At 47.0% G+C, this 19,055-nt stretch overlaps 1 protein-coding gene across 2 annotated transcripts in view; it reads right to left on the reverse strand.

Annotated features, from left to right (window-relative positions):
* The window catches only part of USP24 (ubiquitin specific peptidase 24), a 48,433-nt gene that overhangs the window by 13,201 nt on the left and 16,177 nt on the right, over nucleotides 1-19,055 (reverse strand). Inside the window, exons 2-38 of one of the 2 annotated variants that reach the window (XM_075286751.1) lie at nucleotides 16,748-16,913; nucleotides 16,591-16,658; nucleotides 16,158-16,301; nucleotides 15,953-16,075; nucleotides 15,594-15,629; nucleotides 15,288-15,353; nucleotides 14,519-14,584; nucleotides 13,715-13,789; nucleotides 12,771-12,929; nucleotides 12,506-12,620; nucleotides 11,596-11,699; nucleotides 11,115-11,222; nucleotides 10,672-10,767; nucleotides 10,439-10,600; nucleotides 10,034-10,141; nucleotides 9,753-9,902; nucleotides 9,447-9,578; nucleotides 9,097-9,208; nucleotides 8,846-8,922; nucleotides 8,481-8,621; nucleotides 8,344-8,397; nucleotides 7,623-7,738; nucleotides 7,018-7,084; nucleotides 6,691-6,801; nucleotides 6,331-6,429; nucleotides 5,734-5,901; nucleotides 5,477-5,562; nucleotides 5,305-5,398; nucleotides 5,072-5,218; nucleotides 3,616-3,713; nucleotides 3,415-3,510; nucleotides 3,110-3,338; nucleotides 2,858-3,020; nucleotides 2,368-2,523; nucleotides 1,367-1,437; nucleotides 1,119-1,279; nucleotides 933-994 (exon numbers count right to left, since the gene is read on the reverse strand). In XM_075286751.1, the coding sequence (XP_075142852.1) occupies nucleotides 933-994; nucleotides 1,119-1,279; nucleotides 1,367-1,437; nucleotides 2,368-2,523; nucleotides 2,858-3,020; nucleotides 3,110-3,338; nucleotides 3,415-3,510; nucleotides 3,616-3,713; nucleotides 5,072-5,218; nucleotides 5,305-5,398; nucleotides 5,477-5,562; nucleotides 5,734-5,901; nucleotides 6,331-6,429; nucleotides 6,691-6,801; nucleotides 7,018-7,084; nucleotides 7,623-7,738; nucleotides 8,344-8,397; nucleotides 8,481-8,621; nucleotides 8,846-8,922; nucleotides 9,097-9,208; nucleotides 9,447-9,578; nucleotides 9,753-9,902; nucleotides 10,034-10,141; nucleotides 10,439-10,600; nucleotides 10,672-10,767; nucleotides 11,115-11,222; nucleotides 11,596-11,699; nucleotides 12,506-12,620; nucleotides 12,771-12,929; nucleotides 13,715-13,789; nucleotides 14,519-14,584; nucleotides 15,288-15,353; nucleotides 15,594-15,629; nucleotides 15,953-16,075; nucleotides 16,158-16,301; nucleotides 16,591-16,658; nucleotides 16,748-16,913 (4,186 nt within the window). Of the gene's footprint in view, nucleotides 1-932; nucleotides 995-1,118; nucleotides 1,280-1,366; nucleotides 1,438-2,367; nucleotides 2,524-2,857; nucleotides 3,021-3,109; nucleotides 3,339-3,414; nucleotides 3,511-3,615; nucleotides 3,714-5,071; nucleotides 5,222-5,304; nucleotides 5,399-5,476; nucleotides 5,563-5,733; nucleotides 5,902-6,330; nucleotides 6,430-6,690; nucleotides 6,802-7,017; nucleotides 7,085-7,622; nucleotides 7,739-8,343; nucleotides 8,398-8,480; nucleotides 8,622-8,845; nucleotides 8,923-9,096; nucleotides 9,209-9,446; nucleotides 9,579-9,752; nucleotides 9,903-10,033; nucleotides 10,142-10,438; nucleotides 10,601-10,671; nucleotides 10,768-11,114; nucleotides 11,223-11,595; nucleotides 11,700-12,505; nucleotides 12,621-12,770; nucleotides 12,930-13,714; nucleotides 13,790-14,518; nucleotides 14,585-15,287; nucleotides 15,354-15,593; nucleotides 15,630-15,952; nucleotides 16,076-16,157; nucleotides 16,302-16,590; nucleotides 16,659-16,747; nucleotides 16,914-19,055 lie in introns of both variants that reach the window. The other variant, XM_075286750.1, reaches the window with a different exon arrangement.

Here is a 19,055-nt window from a genome sequence, read left to right on the forward strand (position 1 = left end):
AGGCTACAGATGGGCTACAGCAGCAGAAGACCACACCGGGTGCCACTCCTTTCAGCTAAGAACAGGAAACTGAGGCTACAATTTGCACAAGCTCATCGAAATTGGACAATTGAAGATTGGAAAAACGTTGCCTGGTCTGATGAGTCTCGATTTCTGCTGCGACATTCGGATGGTAGGGTCAGAATTTGGCGTCAACAACATGAAAGCATGGATCCATCCTGCCTTGTATCGGTAACGGTTCAGGCTGGTGGTGGTGGTGTCATGGCGTGGGGAATATTTTCTTGGCACTCTTTGGGCCCCTTGGTACCAATTGAGCATCGTTGCAACGCCAAAGCCTACCTGAGTATTGTTGCTGACCATGTCCATCCCTTTATGACCACAATGTACCCAACATCTGATGGCTACTTTCAGCAGGATAATGCGCCATGTCATAAAGCTGGAATCATCTCAGACTGGTTTCTTGAACATGACAATGAGTTCACTGTACTCCAATGGCCTCCACAGTCACCAGATCTCAATCCAATAGAGGAGCATCTTTGGGATGTGGTGGAACGGGAGATTCGCATCATGGATGTGCAGCCGACAAATCTGCGACAACTGTGTGATGCCATCATGTCAATATGGACCAAAATCTCTGAGGAATGCTTCCAGCACCTTGTTGAATCTATGCCACGAAGAATTGAGGCAGTTCTGAAGGCAAAAGGGGGTCCAACCCGTTACTAGCATGGTGTACCTAATAAAGTGGCCGGTGAGTGTATATTGAGAGACACACAGAGACTGGGGACCCAAACTGAGACCCTCTGCTGGATCCCCAGCCAAACGGACAGGGGAGTATATAGGGAGTTATTTTAAGTGTAAAATGGGAATCCTCCAGTGACCTGTCTACCACTTATTAGCAAGAATTTATTCCAAATATCCACATCTTCACCTACTTGTTAAGTCATCGAGGAGCTGGCATCTTAAATCAAAGTACTCGGTGCACTGCGCCAACAGCCTGAAACAAAGGAGCAGCGATGAGCTTTACATTTCCATCATCTCACAGCAACAAGAACGTCTCGAAAAATCTGAAAACCACCTGATGACTGCGGATCCAGAACGGACACATCCATGGGGCCTACCTCTGATTGATGCCTCTCATAATACTGGTCGGTGACCAAAGTGGTAGCTGTGCAGACAAGATGACGTTCAGCAGGAAGAGATTGGGTTTCTGGACCTCAGGGTACGTGGAGGTGTCTGTCTGACTCAGGGTGTACAACTGGTCACAGGCCACACGTCTGATCTGTCGAGATGCAGGAAACAGGTTTGTGTGATGGTTTACATACAATGGACGTCACATAAGATGGTAACAATCCCTGGTGTCACTTACCTCTGCACTGGGAGACCCCAGGAGAATGTCGATAGTGAAGTCTGTGACTGAAGGCAGATTGTAAAAGGATCCTGCAACACATCAAAGTATAAACATGCAGAATAAGGCCCCGTGCAAATTAATGTGTGCAGTGTACGGGTCAGCAAAAGCAGAATGGGCGGCACATGGTGTGTCATTATTATTTTCTCCTACCCTTAAACTTAAAACACTTGAATTAATGGGCAGAGGTGCAAAACCAAATCGGTATAGGACCTGCACCAAATTTTGCAGCTCTTTGCCAAAGCCTGGGGACACAGCTGCAAAAACCATGGATGTATGAATGAATGAATGGATGCATATGTGTATGAGCCCTCAGAGAAGAACAGCCATGTATATTATCCATCATTACAGATGATAGACTGAAATAAACTATAACGACTATGGCCATTTGAGTAAGGCCTAAAGAAATGTCGGCAGCTTCAGCCGAGGAGCAGCATTAATAAAGAAGCGCTCCAGGCGCACTGAAGTCTATAGAGTTGATGGCAGATGTATAGTGAACGCTCTCCAGGACTTCTCACAGTACTATGGTGTAAAAGTGGACCCCTAAGGACATCAATAATATATTCCGCTCAGCCATAACATTACAACCACCTAACAGTAGGTGTGAAACTCAATGGTGCCCATTCTTCACAAAACTAATGAAAGTGTCCTGTGAAATCTGGAGCCAAGACCATAGCAGCAGATCCTGAAAGTCCTATAAATTGTGAGGTGCGGCCATTATGGAGCAGACATAAACATCCCACATAGGCTCGATTGGATTGAGACCTCATATGATGCCAGACGCCGATGTGTCCAGCTATACACTGCCCAGATCATCACACGACCTCTGACTCCATTATTACTACATAATCCCTGCGATTCGCTTCTCCTGGCAGAGGTTGTAATGTTATGGCTGACTGCTGTAACCTGCTCCATCAACACTTTCTACAATGTTGAGGCCTATAACGGCGGCTCGTACGTACCCAGCTGCTGGCTGCGGAGCTGAAGACACGTGACCAGCAGAGATAAGGCCTCTCCAGCGATAATGGCATCTTTGGTGGACACAGACTGCTGACGGACGCAGATCCAGGCGTGGAGTGACGTGGCTTCTCCCTCACTGCCTGAGCTGCAGTTACTTCCTGCAAGAACCCAAGAAGACATAATGGAAACTGATGAACACACTAAGGGGTAGTCAGCCCTGAACCAGCCACTTCTAGGGCCCAATTCATGACTGATCCAGAATATACCTCAGAGCTGAAATCTCATTATTCCCTACTGCTCCGGCATCTGCAGACATCTAGTGAGGCCTCAGATTTACACAAGACAATGATGAATGTGCCAAGTGCTTTGGGAGCTCAGCTAAGAGGGTTGTCTGCCCACAAGCATAGTGACAGTGGAATCATGAGTGCAGCTCTGGAGTAGAAGATGTAAGAGTTATAGTGTATTTTATCTACAGTATACACTGCCCCTCACCTGAGCTGCTTAGTCGGCTACGGAGTCCAGCAGGAAACAGAGTGTTGTTACTTTCTTTGATGGGTTGGTTGCTGCCGACAAGGTCCAATCTCCCAGCGGCTGCAGCCCAGGAGAGCCGCATGAAGCAGGCCACAGTGAGTGTGAAGTCGCTGACCTCCATGGTCTGCAGAGATATAAGGAGGAAGGAAAGACCTGCTCAGTAAGGAGTGACTCTACCCTGCCATAGAAGACAAGTCGTAAATGGGAACTCACCTGAATAGCAACACGAGCAGCAGGAATAATCTCCTCCACCCTGATGGACGACCGGTCTGAGACAGACAGCTGCCGGTACGAGGATTTTTCTGGAGTCCCGCAAAGGGACATTTGTCGGCTCGACTGTCTGCTTACATTGCGGAAGGGTCTCGATGAAAGCCCCTCTACTCCGTCCTTCGTCACATCTTCATCAAATGCTGCCGGCATGGTCTGTCCCACCAGCAAAAATCTGAGAGAGAAGCCATTCGTGTCACAATCGGGAAGGTTTGGGCTACGGGTTACTAAGTCACTGGTAATATACGAACCTGGCAAGCTGCAGACAGATGGAGTAGACGCCTTGTCGTGTCTCATAGTCCACCTCAGATGGGATAGAATCTCTCTGCATAACATTCACTACCAGGCTGCAAGGAAACAGAACATGGCGGCAGCGTGAGACACCAATGAAATATAGTCAGGTAGTATTTATAGGACCTGGAATAAACAGGACAAATATAACAATGGCTGACCTCAGGCCTCCAGCTTTAAGGAAGTTTTCACAGAATGACTTGGCACAGTTTCTGGCCATCTCATCATCGGCAGTCGGCATCAACTTGGAGCTGAGAACCTGAATTAGCAGAAAAAGAGCGTCACAAGACTGGTAGGCTAAGAAAGCCATTAGTCACAGCACCCTGCAGATGGAGCTATAACAAGAAGGTCTGTAGTCAGCTAGGAATTTATTAAGATCACTCCTATATCAATCTGATACTGTATTATACTCCAGAGCTGCGCTCACTATTCTGCTGCTACAGTCACTGTGTACATACATTACATTACTTATCCTGTATTATACTCCAGAGCTGCGCTCACTATTCTGCTGGTGCAGTCACTGTGTACATACATTACATTACTTATCCTGTATTATACCCCAGAGCTGCGCTCACTATTCTGCTGGTACAGTCACTGTGTACATACATTACATTACTTATCCTGTATTATACTCCAGAGCTGCGCTCACTATTCTGCTGGTGCAGTCACTGTGTACATACATTACATTACTTATCCTGTATTATACTCCAGAGCTGCGCTCACTATTCTGCTGGTACAGTCACTGTGTACATACATTACATTACTTATCCTGTATTATACTCCAGAGCTGCGCTCACTATTCTGCTGGTGCAGTCACTGTGTACATACATTACATTACTTATCCTGTATTATACTCCAGAGCTGCGCTCACTATTCTGCTGGTACAGTCACTGTGTACATACATTACATTACTTATCCTGTATTATACTCCAGAGCTGCGCTCACTATTCTGCTGTGCAGTCACTGTGTACATACATTACATTACTTATCCTGTAGTATACTCCAGAGCTGCGCTCACTATTCTGCTGGTACAGTCACTGTGTACATACATTACATTACTTATCCTGTATTATACTCCAGAGCTGCACTCACTATTCTGCTGGTGCAGTCACTGTGTACATACATTACATTACTTATCCTGTATTATACTCCAGAGCTGCGCTCACTATTCTGCTCGTACAGTCACTGTGTACATACATTACATTACTTATCCTGTATTATACTCCAGAGCTGCGCTCACTATTCTGCTGGTACAGTCACTGTGTACATACATTACATTACTTATCCTGTATTATACTCCAGAGCTGCGCTCACTATTCTGCTGTGCAGTCACTGTGTACATACATTACATTACTTATCCTGTATTATACTCCAGAGCTGCGCTCACTATTCTGCTGGTACAGTCACTGTGTACATACATTACATTACTTATCCTGTATTATACTCCAGAGCTGCGCTCACTATTCTGCTGGTGCAGTCACTGTGTACATACATTACATTACTTATCCTGTATTATACTCCAGAGCTGCGCTCACTATTCAGCTCATACAGTCACTGTGCGTGTAGTCTACAGACATAATCTATTCTGTATCGGAGGCGACTACCATCCGTCATTACCTCTAGGTTGTAGAGCACACGGAAGGTGGACATGCCGGGTGCAGACGACCTGAAGAGGCTTTCCAGGATGGAGCTGGCGCTGGGTTGGTGGTGATGTTTAGAGGACATAGAGGGGGATTTTGAGGGCTGCGATTCTGACAAGAGTGTCTTCTGAGGGAAAGAGCGAGCAATCATTGTGGGAAACAGAAAACGGGGAGTGTCAGAGGCAATGGCCACAGGATAACACAATTTACCTTCCTGCCCAGAGAGTCGAGCTGATCCAATGCTTCTTGCACTGCCGGGTCTGTAGGAATTAGCAGTAGAAGTTTCCGGACTCTCAGGGTAATTCTGTAGAGACAGACGCTTGTCAGTGTACCCAGTATAAAGTACTTGCTAATGGATGACGTGCGTATACACCTCGGTTACCTGGGCTCTTCTAGGTTGGCGAGCTGATAGAGCATATCAAAGACATTGCAGACCAGAGCCATCACCACTCCGGGAAGAGACTTTTCCTGGTAAGAAGAAGGGGTATACGGATTTAAAGGGGATGAAACAAGCAGTGCTATGGGAAAGAAGGAAACTCCTACAGACGGAAACAGTCGCATCCACATGTAACGCAGCCTTTAAGGACCAAGACAGAAAATAACACGCAGTGTCCTCCTTACGTCCGCAGCCTTACATACCTGCTCCATTACATAAGAGGAGCTGAAGCCGGCGCTGCTGCTGGAAGCCGAGGACGTTTCTGCGGAGCTCCCAGACGGTGTGCCGCTTCCCGTCGTCTTCACGGTGAGAGACTGGTCATCTGAAAATCCCAATTGGTGCAGCAACTTCTGGTCTTTATTCACCGTCAGCTACAGCAGAGCAGATTGCATGTTACTGACGGTATAAGAGGCAGGACACCGCGTGTAGAATACATGTCAAGTCTACGTAGAAGGATTTGCTTTAAATCAAGTAAAGTCACTGGCTCACTATTAACAGACCACCAAAGGCTTTGCAGTCTGTTGCTAATGTGCAAAGGACAGAATTTTACATGACGCTACACATTGCAGCATGCAAAGATTTCCTTTAATGTTTTGATACTGGAGATATTGGTTAGTGACTATGTAATAGGATGTCCCTGGATCAGGTAATGTTTTATACACTCAGTGGTCGCTGGAGGTCCATACAATGGAGACTCCATCTATCTCTAGAGTGGAGGAGTCAGATTGTGTAATGTATCATCGTGATGTTCCTAGAAGGATAACCGGACAGTTCTGTGCGCAGTGACCGCCATTACTCACCAAACTCTCATTAGCAAATATTTGCATATTTTCTACCGGACAGTTGAGATGCCGGGCTATCTTCCAGCGGATGCTTCCGATAGTCTCGTTGCTGTGGGCCTAGTAAATAAACGACAGGTCATATCTCTGCAAACACTGGAATCGCTAAGAAATTTACGAGTAGTCCAAAACAGCGCCCCCGGTCTGTAGATGGTGTCTGGAATTGTAACTCAGCTCTACCAAGATAAAGGCGCTGGCTGAGACGCAATACCACGCACGACCTGTGGACGGGTGTAGACCAGCTTTCCTAATCTTATACAACCCCTTTAATTATCCCTGCAAGCAACCAAAACTGGGGTGAGGGATTTGGGGGTCACTTACCTCTATGGTGAATGTATCTTTGGTAGATTCATAAGTAAGGTTCAGTGTTAAGAGATGTCCATGGAAAGAAGCACCGTGAGGTAGAATTGTTCTGGGAACAGAGTAGAGATCCTGCAGACAAAGGAAGAAAACACGTGACTACTAAGGAGGGAGTGAGGAGCGGCCGCGGCCACTGGTGTGATGTGCCATCTATGTAACAGACTGTCCCTAGCAGTGAGGACATTAGATGGGAGTCACAGAAGTGACAGCGCCCTGTATGGATGACGTCTGTATAGCTCGCTGCCCCTATGGTGCAAAATCAAGTTATTCAGAAGAGTCAGTGCTTACCTCTATAGTGATCACGTAGCGCTCTGCCAGCAGGAGTAGCCTCTCAATTATGACCAATTTGGTTGACCTGCCGGGAAAACCCAAATAAATGTATCAATAATATAAGGATCAGAGACAATATACATTCTAAAGGGAAGATAAAAAACAAGATCCACCAAATAAATAAAATAAACCTACAAAAATTTTGCAAAAGTGCCACAATTTTGTCACAAACGAAGATTATGAAATGGCAATAGCAGCTTTGCAAAATCTGGTGCAGTTCACGTCTGAATAGAGGTTACCCAGTATTAGTATCTCACAGAAATCTGGCAGTGAAGCCGGAGCCGACAACTAGAGCAACATGTATGCATGTTGGCCAAACCAGGGACCGGCCAGCAACTCATTGAGTACACTGATGGCAGATTTCAGGACACAGAAATATTGGGCAAGAGAAGCATCAGGACAGGCTGGATTTCACGTCAGATCGTTTATGCAGCTGCCAGAGGATTGTGCGGACACCTCTCACTCCTTTCCACTTGGCTGACAGGTCTCTATCGTGTTCGGCTGCCACGTCCCCCATTGCCAGACCCATCAGGATATTTGTTCCTTCCTGTGCGGGTGCTCACCTATACGGGGACTGTACAGAGGTGGCCACGGATGGCATAGCGGTAGCAGTCAGCATTTTTGTAGCTCTGGTTACTGCATGGGTCAGCGTGGGACCTCCAAGAGCAGAACTTGCAGCCTAAGGAGCAGATGGAAAAAAAACAAAAACACAATGACTTAGTGCGGTGTCTGAACTCTGCCCCGGAACCAGGATCTAGCCATTAGAGATTTGTTCCTGAAAAACTACATAGTGTGATAATCTGCGATCTCACAAGAAAACCCTTGCCTTGTTGTAGCATTAGTCTCCGCCCATAAGATTGGTAATCTCCTCTCCTGAAATACTCAGTGCTGCTGGGGACCCTGCTCCTCCACTATATAACCCACTGGTCTTCAATCCCCTTCTCCTATCATATGCAGCCCTGCCCTAACAAACATGGACATGAACAGACCAGGCCCAGTCCCCCCATAAGACCTATACAATTCACTGAAACACTCTGTGCTGCTGTAGTCAATACAATGATCTAAATGTTTTAATGGGGTTTCCAGATTTGGAGAAACTTGTGGGACGGCTAGGGTGGAAGTAAAGTCTCCTTTCAGGCACCAGCACCAGAAGTCAGGAGCCCACAGAACACAACGTAAAGGAGACGGATAACAGAACGCTGGAAACATGAGTAGGTTATTTTATTTTACAGCCGATTTACTGGACTCACTTTAGATTATGGTCAACACAAAAGCAGGCCTTACCTCTAACCGCGTGTAACAATCAGCGATGAACTTCTTGTGCAAAGAAACAGAATCCTGAAAAATAAAATGACAATGTATTCCTGCACCCGGGGTGACACACAGAACCTCTAGTCACTCCTAAATCCTGCACGCCGCACCTTCTTTAGCCGGGGGTTGAGATTGATATAGCTGTAGTTGATGATCAGCTGGATGGCTTCATTGGCGATTTCTTCATCGGGAGACTCCACGGCCACTTTCCAAATAAAATCCATGCCGATCAACTCTAGTTTCTCGACATGCTGCCAAAAGAATAAGAACATGATGGAGAACATTAGATGGATGAGCACTGGTGAAAAACCGTATCTAGTCTGCCCATATCAACCCACTAGAGCTGGGGAATATACTGGGACGTCACATATACTGGGATACTGGGACTGCACTTGGAGCCCTCCTCCTAACCAGACGGATGATACAGACAAGTGATAAGACTGAGCAGAATATTCCGGATCCCAGTGGCACTCACCAGCTGCGTGCCCTGTCGCTTCAACCGATGATCGCAAAGATTGACATTCTCAAAGAACGTCTTAAACAGATTAAAACCTGCAAGAAATACACAAGGAGGGAATAGTTAGCTGGAGATTGAGCTGCAGAATGACGACATGAACGGTAAAAATCCATTAATTTAATGTAATTTGCATAACAGATATTTCGGATTATTGGCTGGATCATAGATATACATATATAACTTTACGTCAGCACACTTCTCCCTCGTACCATTCATTGTAATTTCATAAGACTCCAGCTTCAGGATTTTTTCCTTAAAGAGCTGCTGCTGGACGTCGCTCTCCAGGTCGTGCTGCCCCTTAGTAAACCACTCGAAACACATCTGGAAGAAAGTATCACCCATATTAATAAAAAGTGCAATACAGAGGGTATAATAGAGAAACCGCGGCGAGTGGGCGAAGCCTCAGACATGGCAGCGGCCACAATGTGTGTGTTACCTGGAAACAATCAGCTGTGGATAATATCACCGACTGGTCTGTATTGTTCTATAAACACTCTTAATACGCCCTAGCCCCCAATGTCAGGCCTCTTAGCCACCAGGGACTATAATTATATCTCACCTCCCGGTCCAGTTCGCAGATGTCATGTCCCGTCACCAGACATTCCCAGATTTCTTTAGCCCGACTCCAGCCGAGGTACAGGGTGGCTTCTTGGAGGAAAAACGCCAGGAATTTCAGATGGGCCTCCAAATACTGAAAGAGTTAAAGAGTCAGAGTATTATTCTTTTCTGAGTGCGCACAACACCCGGTCATTTCTGCAGGGACGCATTTAGGTTTCCTTAACCATACATTGACGATTTCTAGTTTTACTAATTGATTGTGTTATTTGCTTTTTTCCTCTGCAACAAGACACTCAATGTCAGATACCTCCCGGTAAGTGTATCTGCCGTCCACCAGGGAGGATCCAGCCAGCCCACCAGGACCAACCGCGGACACCGCCAATCGATGGCACGCCACCAAACTCGCCGTCACCAGCTTGACAATTTCGAAGTTCTTCTTCAGGTCCTGAATGATGCTCTGCAAACCAGAAAAACAAGATGAGCACACCTCAACCCGCACGTGATACAGGTCAGAGCGAACACGGCTTTTCAGCAGTTCGTTTGTATAAATAGCTACGATTGTACCACGTGTGTACGGCCGCACGTTACCTTGTCTTGCTTCTGATAGGTTTGCTTGTTAAATGAGCGCGTGATCTCATGGAGCTGACGTAAGGCGGGCACTACCCAGACCACCTGCGGGTTGTTGTGCTGGGAGGACTGGTTTGGAAGAGAAGATAGATTAGTATTCCTTATAAAAAAATGTATAAGGATCAGGTCAGATTTGTGTGCTTGGCTTGCTTACGCCTGCGTCGGTGAGTTACAGGTATCAGGGGCGTCTTTTGTAGTTTTGTACAGGACAACCCCTTTCTATAGGCTCTATTGAGTCTTATGGACACCGGGATGATCAGCTCCTTCTATAGTAAGCTTGGCACAGCCACCTATGACGGCAGTGTCTGCAGCTTCTCCTCACAATATCATCTGATCCCAATGTTACCGCCATCCCATTGGACTGACCTTTTTAATGTCCTCGATGCACTTTATGATGTAACTCCTCTTGACCGTCTCTTTGACTGCATAGGCATCACTAAGGATTGTCAGGTGTTCCTCTAAGGCTTGTTGGATTAGGTTAGATGGCAGAGTGGGCAGGTGGGCGAGATCCCAGAGGACTTCTAAGACCTGTAAGATGGCAGAGGTGAGTTGTGTGACTGCCGCAGTCACGTAGCTTCTTACTAGCTCCACATGTTCACCTTTCCGGTCGTGGTCTCGTTGCGAGCTTCTCTTCCGATACGGCCTATGAGGCTCAATAATTTCTGCCGAACTCGGTCAGACTCCGTCTCCCAGCTCTGAAGAGGAAAGGTTAAAGGTGAGCAACGTGAACAGAAGCCTCTGCGCAAAGGAAGAGTGAATGGCTGGCGCCAAAGGTGCAAACTACATAATACACGAGTGACTCAGATCAGACTCGGCTGTATCTATTTACTACGTCATAAACACACAAATACTGCCATATCACACCACAATGTAATTAGTTTGGCGTCATTATTAAAGTCGTGCATGCCGCCATTTCCTTTAACATACCGCACACCTTTAATGCTGGATTTCACCAGTTGCATCAGGTCTTAGGTGTACCAGGCTAACCATGCCATACTGTGCAATGCTAATACTAAAAGCAAGCAGGCCGCAGCGACTTTACCTTCTGAATAAGCACGAACAGGTGGTTGAGCTGGTCTGCGCTAAACTTGACCGCAGCAGCGGCAATGATGGTGTGGATATTCTCAATCACAGTGGAGGACTGTCCTGACTGCTCATAGAGGAAAAGTGACAAGCGGATCAGCGGGAAAATAAGTAAATAATATTGTATATAACACAGGATCCATGATATAAAGATAAATTAGAAAATTGTCACCACTAGGGGGCGCTTAAAGGAAATTTGTCAGTGCGATCTGAGATACTAAACCATCTACAGTTCCTTTTGGCCAGTATAAGAAGGTAATTTTGGACATAAGGACGTGTCGGTGGTTCAGTGTCCCCTGTTAGATTCCTTTTAAGATCTTCAATCCCCACTTGAGTTTTATTTCTTTTAGGGTTATCTCTTTCAAAGGCTTATCGTCCAGCGAGGTCAGAATGTCGTGGAGGAATAACCCCTGCACAGATTATCAGATTGTATACATTACCTGAATCTTCCAGATTTTGGAAAGCTCATCCAGGGACAATTTACTGCCCAGCAGTTCAATGATTCCCTTTATGCGGTCACAGTACTGGGCCTGGTCGATGTTCCCTGGTGGGGAGAAGCAGATAACACTGATATCAACACCAAGACACACATGATGATCGGCGGGTATCCTACTGCTGTGTCCCCCACTAATTTTGAGGCCCAAGGTGTTTTATACCCCAATTACAGCCAGATAGCTGGATGTTAAAGGAAAAAAAGTAAATTAGCTAGAGATGGGCCAAATACTCACTTGGCTGTGTCCACTGGTCACCATTCAGTGCTGTATGACTGGCAGTCTGGCTGGAACTGGGGTACCAAACGTTACAGTTCGGAGGGGGTCCCAGAGGTGGGACACCCACTGATCAGCAAGTCACTCCTATCCTTTGGACAGGGAACAACTAGTCTTAACTGGAAAACCACTTTAAAAAGCATCCAGGTCTAGTACAGCAAAGGTTATTTTCTGTATTCTTGATGGTCTCGGGCAGTAAAAGGGGTTAATGTGAGGATTTCTTGTGATGTGGGGCAGTAATATGGTTGATTTTAAGTGGGAGAGCTAATGTTGCCCCCCACGATGCCCTGTGGTTACACCAACTGCAAAAGGAGACCGAATACAGATATTTAATCCCCCTGTTATCTCTCTGTGCAGGAAGGGGAAAGAGAACTGTGCAGCTGTAACTGTACGGCTCCATAGTTCTCTCTATGGTCTGCAATGCATTGTGCTATATGTAGGAGGTCATAGTGGGGGCCTGCACAGGAGCACATGAAGAATACCTGAACCGGGGGACTGAGCACCCTAGAGGGAGCAGGCAAGTCCAAAACCAGTATGACCCCTAACCCAAATACCAGCAGGGACCATAACCGGAAATACAAACCTTCCAGTGCTATCGAAAGTACAGAATTCTCTACAAGCCAGTCTAAAAGCCGGTCGGTATCTATGGCGTTCTTCACAGATTTGGATAAAGTGCTGTCTTCTATCAATTTGGTTACCTAAATAATAATTAATAATAATATTACAAGTAACAGCAAATCTAAAGCCAGACAATAGCATGACTTCTGATACCATGATGAGGCTTTACTGAATATGTAATATCAGACTACAAAGATTGATAGAGTGACACTGGGGAGGGGGTCACTTACTTCTTTAAGAGAATTCATTTTTGCGCTGAAGTGAGGAGATTTGAGCATTCGCAATAAGATGTCCAGCCTGAGGTCGTCCACAACGTTCACCAGGTCAGGCTGGAAACGCATGCAGAGTAGTTTAATGGCGGAGAGGAGCTCGGGGATACTGCCCAGCCGCTGCGAGGGGAGACACCACAGACACAAGTAAGCAAATAGAAGAGCTCCAGTCACCCCCTGCTGGCTGTTTTGGGATGACAACCAATAAGGTTACCACTGGGGGACTCCAATGGGTTATCACTCAGCTTTTCTACTCTCCTGAATGGCAAATTTGTGCAGCTATACAGATAGATGAGAGAAGAGAACGCAGACCTGCCGCTCAGGCCACACAGAGTACTGCCAAGTGCAATGGGGGTGACCTACAATGATGGGGGTTTCCTAATTGTTAAAATACTATGAATTACAGGCGTCTGCTAGCCCTGTGTACATGAAGCTGTATTGGTCAATAATATAATAAAAAATACTCTCTAAGCTTCTAACACGTTAGGTCATATTTTGCAATTTTTCATTATCTCGGCCTGCTGTAAAGAAATGGAAACCGCCTTTAAATCCAGATCGTGGCTGAGTCCTGCTCATGCAGCTGAGGGTTACAGTGTAGGTAACATAGTATAAGCGAAATGAATTACTAGAACACTTATATCTCCCGGCCTTATAAGAGTTATCACATGGTCTGATGCTGGATGAGGAGAGATCGGACGTCTCTTTACAACGTCCAGTCTACGTTTATACCACCTACTAATCGGGTTACTCTATCAGAATTGTGATGCAAGTTTTGCTACGCATTGCTGCATTTTAAGACCCGCCCCTTTCAAGCTACGCTCCGCCCTCCAACCCAATGTTCACGGCCTATTATAAAGTTGTCGGCTTTCAAAGGAGAGTCCCAGCGAGACGCCCGATCACCTGACCTTGTCCTTGAGATCCTTCTCTTCCACGTTCTGCACGTATTTTATCATCTTGTGAATAACTCGATCCAGCATTGGCTAAAAGATGGAGAAATAACTGATATTCACATATATCCAAGGTAGGTAGGAGCAACCCTATAGACTCAGGAGTGAAGTAAGAAGCTAGGAAAACAACCAGCTTGTCGGTCTATCCCACACACACTCAGCCAGATGATACATGTATCCTGAAGAGAGAGGAGCGAGTACTATTAAACTACCATTTCGAATAGCACGCTCCCATAGGAATGAATGGGAGCGGCCGGCGCGCAGGGGGTTAAGAGGCAGGACGCCGGCCCTGGCTGTGTCTATTCATTCCTATGGGAGCATGCTATTTGAAACTGTAGTACTCACTTCATCTCTAATCCTGAACAGTCGATGTCCAGCCCATCTGCCTCCCATTCCCCACAGACTCCTGTGTCACTCGCCCCTCACGCCCCCTCCAGACCACTCTGTCAGCAATTTCACAAAAGGATCAGGCAGCTGAAATCCAACATGCCCAATCCTTGTGTATGGGATTGCAGATGCGTCCTGTCAGGCACAGGCCAATGGCTACCAGCTGGCTGAATGCAGAGCGGGGTAAGACATCCCTGTTCTCAGTGGTCAGACCCCCAATCAGATATTTATCCTCCATCCTAAGGATAGGCCATGGCTGTTTAGTTCTGGAGCATGCTCACTGATGAAAACTAACATCAACACCTTGCCTTGCACCAGAACTTACAGCTGTGACCTCTCCTAAATCCCAGGCACCTATACAGAGCAGCCTTATACCTGTACAGTGGAGGAATTGAGGTATTCTGCACACACGCCAAGAGGTTGCACCAATGCAGACACTTCCTGTTGGAAAAAAAACATAAAGATCACATTTTTATTAGGAAACCTAGAAATAATTTCTCTGCAGCACAAGAGGAGTTAATTCAGCAGCTGTCGTTGCAGTCGCCATTAACCAGGGATGCAAACTGCACTGAGTGCTGCCCTCCCTCCCAAACAAAAACACAGGCGCGCCCGAATCAGCGCTTTCCTTCAATCAGGAATCAATGGGCGCTGACAGGTGCCAGACTATCAGACATTCTGGATTACTACATGCTGGGAGTCGCTTATAGTCACACATCTGACTCGGCTTTCCTGCTGTTCTCCACCTGCTCTGGGGTGGCGCCATTTCCTGACAGTTAATAGCAGGCTCAGGAATTGTGAAGGTTATAGAGAACGGCAGAAAAGAAACTGAGCAGAGAACACAAGTAAAAGCTGTGCAATCTGACAGCGAGAGGGGTGAAGGTGTAATGTGGTGAGGGCTCTTACTTCTAACCCGTTGGTTTCCAGCTGCAATATCTTCTGATACTTATAAACTAACAGAGATGAGTAGGGGTCCGGCAGCCAGGACCCCCTTGGGTCAGCTGTCATAAGCAGCAGCAGTGCACCGAGTGCCGCTTCCACTTCACAGGGCATATGACGTCACATTCATCTGTCACATGGCCTGTTCCATGAATGGTGAGGGACTTAAGACTACCAGACGCTGGAATGAAGTCGTAAACATATTTACCGCAAGTTCTATCTCCTCAGCATTCAGTTTTGTCTGGATCGCTGTTAAACCACCAAGTTCTCCAAACTGCAGAGACAAGACAGACAACCATTAGGACCTGCACGAAGGATTATGGCGTCCCCTGCCCTCACATTCCCAGCTCGTATCCTCTAAACAAGTCTTGATCCTGGACGATTTACCCAACGCTCTTCATAGTGGGGGCTGATGGGTTACAAACCTCCACAGCTGAAATCCGCATGCATAGACCTACAGATGGGACTGCCCTTCATACAAGTTATATCCGCTCCCCCCCCATCCTCCACTTACCCTGTTCACTAGGTCCACCAGCCAGCCGTGCGGTTCCTGTAAAGACACAAACAAGAAATATTGGGAAGGTCGACGATGATAGAAATCAACTGAAAGACTCCACATAGGGGGGATCATAGCAATGGCCACGGCTTGTACTAGAAGGTCAGTGTCATGTTTACCCTGCACGGGGAATGCTGTGAAGAAAGGGAGGATATAAAATGGGTCTCAGAGGAATATTCCAGACTCCAGGACCACCACCGAGCACAAGAAGGGAGTGGCGGTCATACTCCTCCCCATCCTCTGGATAGGGGGTAACTATCTTCCCCTTTAATACATCATATATTGTATACTGTACTATATACTCCATACGTCCGCACCTTCTGCAGGGTGCTGGCTGGTGAGACGGCGTAAGTGTTTCCTTCACCAAAGACGTCGGCCCAGTTCTTCTGACACATCTTCATCCGATTCTTGAAATGATATTCATTGTCGGGGTTAAAGGCCTGGAACGTAAAAAGGGGTAAATGTCTAGAACTATCAGTATAGCACGTAACCCCCCCCGCACCGTCCAGCGTGACACATTACCATGGTGAGGACGCCCAGGAGCCCGATGGGAATAGGTTCCTGCTTGATCCGTTCTGCCACCAGATCCACCAGCAGCATTAACATGTTGTAGATCCCCTCGTGGATCTCGGTGCCCCATTTGTGGACAGCGCTGGACGTCAGAAGCTGCGGGAAGAAAAAAACCGGGGGAGAGTAAGGACACAAGACAGACTGATGGACATCAGCAGAAAAATGATAGAAGAGCGGTTTGGTTTTGGTTCCAAAAAAGGGACAGTCCAGGTGAGAGGACCCCTATAATAATAAGGGGACAGTGTGTGGGGTCTCTGCCCGGCCACTGAAATCCTGAGCTCTAGTTCTGGAGCATTTCTGGATATTGATCCAATACTACGAGAACTCAGAAAACTCTGCCAGACATTTCCCTACAGCTCCCAGAGATACAACGCCCTCCATTTACCTTCTTAAAGGCCTCCGGCATACATCGCTCCATAAACCTCCGGCAGTTTTCATCAGAATCCGACAGACCTGGCGAGAGAAGAGTGACACAAAGGAGAAAGTCACCGGCATGAATCTGGGAGGCGCAGACCGGCCTGATCAATAAATGGTTAACCCACCGAGCTTTGCCAGGTAAGTCGACGCGATCAAGCACTTTCCCAGGGACTCTTCCCTCTTGTAGGGGATGGACCAGTGGTCGGTCAGCACTCGGCTCTCCAGCTCGTACAGGTTCGTGGTGGGGAACTCGATGCTTTCTCCGGAGCAGTTTCCATTCTCATCGTTCTTCTGAAATAAAAATACGACACTCAGACACTTGGCGCAACCGTGGTTTAAAGAAAACAGCACATCCAGGAGGGGGCGCTATCAGGAACCACACAGAATGCTGGTACACATGGCGCCATCTTACTACCAGACTGATACACAGGATTCCTTCTAGCTAGAGCGCTGACACATTGTGACGAAAGAGAGAAAAACTAAAAAATAAACCGGTTAGAAAGCGACCAATCGTTTCGTCAGGTTTATGTACATAAGGCTAGACGCTCCGTCATACGGGACAAGTGGAGAGAGCGGCCAATGACCCCGGGGATGTGGCTAGCAGGACACCAGTCACATGAGCAGAACACATTCAGGATTTTGGCAGGGGTGCAGGGTTGGCAGCAGCAGACAGTGAGTGTGAATGGGGCTGCAGCCGTACAGAGGAGCATTGTCAGGCAGAGCCATGGGAAAGCAGAGTCCGAGACTGTCACAGTGGAGGAGCCGATTCCACACCACTTAAAGGGGCGCTCCTGTCTGATCACCAGGACACACCATCATGTTATGTTGGGATCCCCTCTGACCTGGAGATGCTGCCGGGTTGGGCCTGGCTGCTGTTCCCTGCAAAGCTTGGTGGTCAAGAATAGCGTTGTGAAGGGAAGACACAGAACTGGGGTCTTATCCCTCCACACCCAGCTTTCCTAAATTCCACAATGACAAGCCTGTCCAGTTCGGAAGCATTATGGTAAGCTAGAAAGATTTACTTTTCTGGCCGGCGAGAAAGCTGGATGAGCTTGTCTAAGAAAACTTGCCCTCTTACAACAGATGTAGGGGGGCTCTGTATCTTGTATATACTTGGGAGGGGGGGGGCAGCCATGTGTACATCAGATACAAGAACGCCCATTATTCATTGTGTTGTTGTTCCAGCCAACATCCGCTAATCTGGTCTGTTCCTCTGGTCAGTGACAGGCAGATTAGCTGCGGTCTCATTCACACACGGTCTATTCATTCACTCGGCAGACACAATCATGGCGCCCGGCTCGCTGCCATCCGCACAGCTGGAGGAACAGAGCGGCAGTGTGAGAAAGCAGCGACCGGCGGCAGCGCAGCCCAGGCCAGAGCCATCAATGCCGCGACCAAGGGGACATTCTGTCTGATCCACCAGGACGTCCGGTGACTCTCCCCCATGTAATGTCTCATTCACAGACAGAGCCGAAATCTGCACAGGCCGACCCCCCCCAATGTAATGTATGTACACAGTGACTGTACCAGCAGAATAGTGAGCGCAGCTCTGGAGTATAATACAGGATAAGTAATGTAATGTATGTACACAGTGACTGTACCGGCAGAATAGTGAGCGCAGCTCTGGAGTATAATACAGGATAAGTAATGTAATGTATGTACACAGTGACTGTACCAGCAGAATAGTGAGCGCAGCTCTGGAGTATAATACAGGATAAGTAATGTAATGTATGTACACAGTGACTGTACCAGCAGAATAGTGAGCGCAGCTCTGGAGTATAATACAGGATAAGTAATGTAATGTATGTACACAGTGACTGCACCAGCAGAATAGTGAGCGCAGCTCTGGAGTATAATACAGGATAAGTAATGTAATGTATGTACACAGTGACTGTACCAGCAGAATAGTGAGCGCAGCTCTGGAGTATAATACAGGATAAGTAATGTAATGTATGTACACAGTGACTGCACCAGCAGAATAGTGAGCGCAGCTCTGGAGTATAATACAGGATAAGTAGTGTAATGTATATGCACAGTGACTGTACCAGCAGAATAGTGAGCGCAGCTCTGGAGTATAATACAGGATAAGTAATGTAATGTATGTACACAGTGACTGCACCAGCAGAATAGTGAGCGCAGCTCTGGAGTATAATACAGGATAAGTAATGTAATGTATGTACACAGTGACTGTACCAGCAGAATAGTGAGCGCAGCTCTGGAGTATAATACAGGATAAGTAATGTAATGTATGTACACAGTGACTGCACCAGCAAAATAGTGAGCGCAGCTCTGGAGTATAATACAGGATAAGTAATGTATGTACACAGAGACTGCACCAGCAGAATAGTGAGCGCAGCTCTGGAGTATAATACAGGATAAGTAATGTAATGTATGTACACAGTGACTGCACCAGCAAAATAGTGAGCGCAGCTC

The sequence above is a fragment of the Leptodactylus fuscus genome, chromosome 9, assembly GCF_031893055.1.
Source record: "Leptodactylus fuscus isolate aLepFus1 chromosome 9, aLepFus1.hap2, whole genome shotgun sequence".
Lineage (NCBI taxonomy): Eukaryota > Metazoa > Chordata > Amphibia > Anura > Leptodactylidae > Leptodactylus > Leptodactylus fuscus.